This window comes from Maylandia zebra, linkage group LG23, assembly GCF_041146795.1.
Source record: "Maylandia zebra isolate NMK-2024a linkage group LG23, Mzebra_GT3a, whole genome shotgun sequence".
NCBI classification, from domain to species: domain Eukaryota; kingdom Metazoa; phylum Chordata; class Actinopteri; order Cichliformes; family Cichlidae; genus Maylandia; species Maylandia zebra.
In genome coordinates this window covers 32,078,859-32,086,248 of record NC_135188.1, presented here as the reverse complement: position 1 = coordinate 32,086,248, position 7,390 = coordinate 32,078,859, and the positions used below count along the sequence as shown (strand labels likewise).

The 7,390-nt window shown below is 37.3% G+C and overlaps 1 protein-coding gene across 4 annotated transcripts in view; it reads left to right on the top strand.

Moving 5' to 3' along the window:
* Positions 1-6,495, top strand: part of nufip1 (nuclear FMR1 interacting protein 1) — a 38,149-nt gene extending 31,654 nt beyond the window's left edge. For 2 of the 4 annotated variants that reach the window (XM_004570444.4, XM_004570443.3), the window contains exons 9-10: positions 5,360-5,595; positions 5,724-6,495. In XM_004570444.4, the coding sequence (XP_004570501.2) occupies positions 5,360-5,595; positions 5,724-6,245 (758 nt within the window). In that variant the 3' untranslated portion in view covers positions 6,246-6,495. The other 2 variants (XM_004570445.5, XM_076880696.1) reach the window with 2 other exon arrangements.
* Positions 6,496-7,390: the final 895 nt, after the last annotated feature.

The window sequence follows — 7,390 nt, the reverse complement described above, 5'->3', positions numbered from 1 at the left end:
TCAGTACGAGAGACTTTTCCTTTTAGCTCCCTGAGATCTTCTGAGATAAAGCAGAAGAGAAAATTCAAACACTGGAAAACAAGGTGTTGGAGTTGTCTCGGTATAAACGAAGATGGAACCTGCGACTTCATGGGCTACCCGAAGAAGAAGGAGAAAACGTACGCAGTAAGGTTATTGAAATTTGCCAAAACATGGATCCTGACCACCGTGAAAAGTTCCCGGAGGTACTTGATTCAGTCCACAGGATCGGTCAACAACGTGAGTCCTCTTCTGCGCCACTGCCCCACGCCATAATCCTGCAATTAACAATGAGACACTTTCGAGACATCATCTGGAAGGCGGCGAAGCGATTTGACTACCTGAAGACAAGGAAGCTCCATTTCAAAGAAGATCTCTCTCCCGAGTACCGAGAGGCGCAACCAGCTATGGCCACAGGTGGAGAAAGCACGTAAGGAAGGGAAAATTGCCTAGTGCTTTTGTGAACAGAAAAGAAATTCACTGAAATCTCTTCGAGTCCTATTTGTGGATATACCTCAAGGTCTCTTTTCCTTATTGTTCTAAAGACTTATAGTATGCTGTTGCTGTTAAAATGTTTTGTGAAGCACTTTTTTAGACAGAGTAGTTCTGCTCTCTCTGAAGCTGACACACTCTTCTCAGGGTAAAAAGTTAATTTAGTTTGCAAAATTTCATCTTTGTCCTTTATTTCTTTTAATGCTCGAGGACTGTTGCGACTTTCATCTGTAAATAAAGCCGCGGCCGGCTGAGTTGGTTGTGTCCCTGTGACGCGCCTCCAATAATCCATAATGAGTCGTACTTGTACTTTGCGCATTTATTTTAAGAACAAAACAAAAACAAACATTTGCGCTTTCAATCAATTTACAACTAGCGCATGGATTAACTGGTGTGCCAAAAAATGACGGTCAACAGAAAAGTTTGCCCACAAACCACTCACCCAACACACCTGCTGCGAACACCGACATCAGGTAAATAGACTGTGACCACACCCACATACCATCACCTGAGACGCAGGTAAAACTATACACCTGTGCCACCAAAACAAAAAGGAAAAACATAAACATTGACTCTGGCTCTTACAAGGACTAAGGGACAATACCAAAAGGAAAGCTCTGTTTTTATATGCTAAAAGTTTGAATACTGACTTTTGTCTCTTACAAGAATCCCATGCTGAACTAAGGATGCTAACTTCTGGAAATCCCAATGGAGCGAAGATTTATGGAAGTCTCATGGCACAAACCATTCAGCGGGAACTCTGATTTTGAAGCATAAATTTAATGGAAAAATTATATCTTCAGAAACTGATCCAAAAGGATATTTTATTTTGCTGGTTGTGTGTTTTTCTTTTTTCTTTTTCTTTTTTTTCTTTTAATGATCAGACCCTCTTACTAGGTAACATTTACGGCTATAATAACAAACAGGAGAATATTGACCTAATACTTGTAGTAAATGAAAAAAATGAATCTTTAATTTGCTAATCTAAAGATTATATTAGGAGGAGACTGGAACCATTCACTCAATAACATGATAGATAGATTGCCAAGTAAAAGTTAGGAAAGTAGTAATTATATGTTGGATTTTATTAATGAAAGAGACCTAATTGATATCTGGAGATTCAAAAATCAAACCATTAAGGAATTTTCATGGAAAAATAGATCAGGTTCATTACAGTCTCGTATTGATTATTGGCTAATTTCTGATCCTTTATCTGAATATGTTTCTACATCAAAAATGTTGCCAACACCCTTGACAGCTCATAGAACAATTTTTTTTTGGAGATATGTTTGTATGCCAGTAATCCGTCTAAAAGAGTGAATTCATATTGGAAATTAAATAATTCTCTTCTACTGAATGATTCTTTGGTAAAGGAAATTAAAACAAAAATAGATCAGTATTAGAACAAGGCATGTGTTGAAAATGCTTTTTGTAAAAATTGGGAGCTCATGAAATTTGAATTGAGGTCCCTTTTAATGAAAAGAGGAGCTGAAATAGTTAAAAATAGAAGAGAAAAAAAAAGAAGAGTCGGAAATAATTTCATTTACAAGGCAAAAGGTGCCTTTGTGCGGTCAAGAAGGAAATGGCTTGAAGAGGGAGAACAAAACTCTAGCTAGTTTTTCAAATTAGAAAAACATCACAATACTCTTGGCAGCATGACTAAACTTTGTTCAGATGGGGTCATCACACAAGATCCTCAAGTGATTTCCAAGACTTGTGAACTTTTATAAAAATTTATATAAATCTAATTTTTCTACAGAAGCCATGGAAAAATTCTATAATTCCTTATTATATTAATATTAAATATTAAAAAAAATTAGTGACAATAATAAAACTATGTGTGATGCCCCATCACAACACTAGATATTGAAGGTGCTATTAATAAAATGAAACTTAAGAGTCCAGGGAATGACGGTTTGACTTCTGAATTTTACAAATTATTTTCAAAGGACTTATTGAAAGCATTGATAATGGAAAGCTCCCTCCTTCCTTGACTCAGGGACTGATTACTTTGATTCCTAAACCTCATAAAGACGCCCTTTTGATAGAAAATTGGAGACCTATTTCACTCCTGAATAATGATTATAAAATAATTGCTATGTGTTTGGCTAAAAAATTAAAATGTGCACTTAATTGATGAAACAGTCTGGTTTTATGACTGGCAGACACATAACTAACAATATAAGACTGGTAATTGATATTTTGGATCATTCAGATTTAATCACAGATAATAGTTTCTTTTCTTTTTTTCCTTTCTTTTTTTTTTTCTTTTTTTTTTGATTTTTATAAAGCTTTCGACTCCATTGAACATGAATTCATGTTCAGAGCACTTGATATTTTTGGTTTTGGAAATATGTTTAAAAAATCAATTCAAACTTTGAGCTATTTGCATCTGCATATAATCAAACATATCAAAGATTTGATAATAACCGTGGGATCCGTCAAGGTTGTCCATTTTCTGCATATCCTTTCCTTCTTCCTATGCAGTTACTCTGTATTCATTTTAAGAACAGCAGTGTAATGGGTCTCTCTGTTGCTGGCAGAACATTATCTATTACTCAACTAGTAGATGACACAACACTTTTTTTTTTTTAAAGGATAAATATTAAGTTGATGAAGCTCTCAAAGTTCTCAATAATTTCTCAATAGCCTCTGGTTTAAGACCACTCAACATTACAAAATGTGAACTTCTCCCTGTTAAATTCTGCACAGATACAATTGTATCAGGTGTTCCTGTTAAAAATAAGGTTAAATATCTTGGTATTACCATTCAAAAAGACTAAGATGCTAGATTATCTGAAAATTTCGACCCTCTTATAACTGCAATACAACAAAGATTTAATCTTTGGCTTCAAAGAGATTTATCCATTACTGGAAGATCGTTAGTAGCCAAAGTTGAAGGCCTCTCCAGACTTATATATGCAGATATGGTACCTGATGTTTCAAAAGAATTATGCACAAAAATTGATAAAATATTATTTAACTTCATTTGGAAAAAGAGAATACATTATATTAAAAAAATGTAATGATAAACAAGTTGTGTTCTGGTGGCCTAAATTCTTTAGATTTCACTTCCTTAAATGTGTCTTTTAAAATCAAATGGATCAAACTCTTTTTAAAAAATCCCATTTCAATTTGGAATTTTATTACCAACCATATCTTTAACTCACTTGGAGGAATGCACTTTCTGCTAAAATGCAATTACAATATCTCTAAATTACCGATTAAACTCTCCAACTTTCAGTCAACTCCTATCTCTTGGTTAATGATATACTCTCACAACCTTTCTCCCCATAAAGATCTCATTTGGAATAATCAGGATATTAAATTTAAGAACAAATCAATATATATTCAGAAATGGGTGGATAGGAAAATTTTACTTGTTAGTCAATTACTGAATGATAATTGTCAATTATCAATTAATTTTATAAACACCAAAATTGATCCCTCATGTAAACTGAAGTTTCAACATATTCTATTTGGCCTCTCACATACTGATAAAATAACTCCAGGAAAAACATATATTATCAATCTTCTGATTATTTTTGCCAAATTTCACATACAAAATTTTCTCAACAGCGCCCAAACATATTTGCTTTTAAAACCCTGTTTTCCAATTATCTAGAGAATCTAAAGAACAGCACTAACTCCAAAGGCCATGCCAGTAGTGCACAATTGCGCACACGCAGATTAGAGGGAACATTGGGTGTCACGGTTAGATATTTTTTTCGATACATTTATTTTGTTATTATATTATTTTTTGCATCTGATGGCGAAATCACTCATCTGTGGAAAAGAGTTTATTACAGAGAAATGGCTCTTTCCAAAAGAAAAGCAATTTTGTAGACAGCATTAAAAGTAGCAATTGCCCTTTGCCCTCTTAGAATCATGTTCTAACGGGTGTCTAAATGACTCGCCGTTCGTAGCATGCGTGCTTGGTGTTGTTGTTGGTGTTGTTTTTGTCTGCTTCCACTTGTCTTTGCACTAGTGTGATGTCGGCGTAAATGTGTAATCATATTTGTTGCGTTCCGACCGATGTAATTGAGCATTGCTTGTTACATCCGACATACTGTTGTACTTTTTTCCACAACAGGCTTAAGTAGGGTCATACTTCACATGAAAACCAAAATGGTTCCAAACGCCAGATCTGAATGACGGTGGATGAGGTTCAGTTTTGGGTAGCGTTGAGGAGTTGCCATGCAAACTTGGCTGAATGCATATGGGCAGCACTCAGTTGATCTGCGCCCGACAATGCACCCTAGACAGAGTAATCAAATGCAGATCCACTGAGCCCTCAACACAGACGGCATCGTCAGAAGAATATTTGATCAAATAAATTAAAAATTTTGTATCGTTCCATACGTTCAATACATATGCGTACTGAACTGAAGGCACTGTATCGAACAGTTCAATACAGATACGTGTGTGTGTGTGTGTGTGTGTGTGTGTGTGTGTGTGTCCTGAGTCACAATAACTTGCCCTAGTTTTCATCAGATTCAACATTAAACATGTACTTTAATTTTATCTCGGAGTAGCTCTGTTGTTGTTTGGTTTTATTATGTAGTTTATAACAAATCTTAGTGGGGATAGGTTAATTGGTTAATCCAAATTGTCACTAGGTGTGAATGTGAGTGCGAATGGTTGTCTGTCTCTGTGTTGGCCCTGCGACAGACTGGCGACCTGTCCAGGGTGTCCCCCGCCTCTCGCCCTATGACAGCTGGGATGGGCTCCAGCGCCCCCCGCGACCCTGAAAAGGATAAGCGGACGCGAATGGATGGATGGATGGATATATAACAAAGTGTAACTTATGTCCAGTGTTTCTACTAACGCTTGTGCTTTTGCGTTTTAGCCACACCCATTCAGAGAGGTAAGGAGCTGGTGCAAGAGAACCAGGACCTTCTAAACTTAATACCACCCAACCCTCAGGAGAGGGCACCTGCCAGGGGTAGAGGGGCTTTTTTACAGAATGCAGAGAGACAGAAAACAGTTCAGACAGATTCCAGACTTCACATGCCCAACAGCAAAGGGGAAAGAGCGGGACGAGGAAGACTACCACAGTCACATCGCCCCACTTTGCTTGAGATGGTATGGAAGTCATTTGACACTGCGTGCGTATTTATATGATTTTGATTTAGTAAAAAAGGACACGCTGTTTAAAGCTATACTATTTAGATGTGTTATTTAGTCCAACTCTTGTTTGTCTCTTTGTTTAGTTACTGGCTCCAGATATCCGACACGAGAGGAATGTCCTCCTGCAGTGTGTACGCTACATTGTCAGAAACCACTTCTTTGGGCTGGAGAGCAGATGTCACAACCAGGAGAAAACTGGAAACAAGGGCACAGCAGCTGTTACAAACGGAGAGCATGAAGGAAGATGGGAAGAATCATCAGAGAAAATCCAAGTTGCGTCCCCGTTTGCCTTCTTGATTAGTAGTGAGGGACATTCAGCAGTCCTGGATCTTGGCAGTACGGAGGGTTTAGTTACTAGTGAAGTTTCTGCAGTTAAGCAAGCTCCTTGTATACTGAATCACCAAGGGTCTACACGAGAACCTAATGAACCTACTGTGGAGTCTTTAGGAAGTGTTGGTGATTATACAGGTGATTTCATCCCAAATACTGAGGAGACAACAGCCAGTGATGTAAACCATCTGGATGTGTCCTCGAAGGATGGGATCACATGTATCTCAAATATGTATGATGATGAAATATGGGAGACCCCCAGTGTTCAAGTGTGAAAGACCCAAAATAGTTGGTCTTATTTTGTCCTAAACATCAAACTGAGATTCCAAATATGAATGAAGAATTTCTGTGGACAGGAATGATTTTTTTTTTTTTTTTTTTTTTTTTTATATATGAGTTTATTATGTAAAGACAGACTGTCTTGTAAAATAAATCACGTGATTTGTAGTGATGAATTCTGAATCTTTATCTTTTCAGTGTTTGACTATCAATAAAAGGAGTGAACTGAAACGTGTGGTAAAGTACATTCACACTACCACGAGAGAAAATATACCTAGTGTTTGACTTGCAGTAAATTCGCACCACGGCTGGAAAGTGTGTTAGAGTTGACCCACTGTCTATTGAATTCAATGACATGAAAGTCAGGCAGGTTTACAAGTTTTGTTTGGGTTTTTTTGTTTGTTTTTTTACCAGTCTTTTCTTCTTCTTTTTTTTAATGGTTGAATAGATGATGGTACATCTATAGTTTAAATTTGTGCTTTTTTTTCCCATTTAAACTGATTGTTTGAACTTGGTTTTGTATTTCAACTCTCCCCTTTAATGCACTAATTGTTTTAGCAGACAGCTTTCCAGTTTCAAACTATTTAACTTCAAAGGTCAGTTATCTTATTCCAATGACAGATTACTATTGGTTTAAATTAGAGATGGACCATCCGATATTACGTATCGGTCCGATACTGACCTAAATTACTGGATCGGATATCGGAGAAAAATAAAAAATGTAATCCGATCCATTAAATATCACGAAAGCACGTCACAAAACTTGCAACACGCCGTAACTCACCTCAGAACGTTAGCACGTCGGAGCAGTATGCATCACTGATAGAGCGGCTGTGGCATGCGGGACCTGTCGGTGGTCTGGATAGCATGTGGAGCTTCGCTAGCAACCCGGCATTTCATCTCCGACAAAGTTATCCCGAGAGAAGTAAAGCAAGTGTGTAAGTCCATCTCTGAATGTTTGTAAAGCATTCCTGCGTTAAGCTTAACAAGCGACTGCCTCTCCTGCTGCTACTTCAATCATGAAACTGCTTAACGATCAGCTGATCAGCTTTTCTGTCGCGAGTCCGTGTCTCTAGTTTGCTTTTGGCCCACTTTGCACCAGAAAGAGGAAACCAGCGGCTGAACAACAGCAGCACGTTTA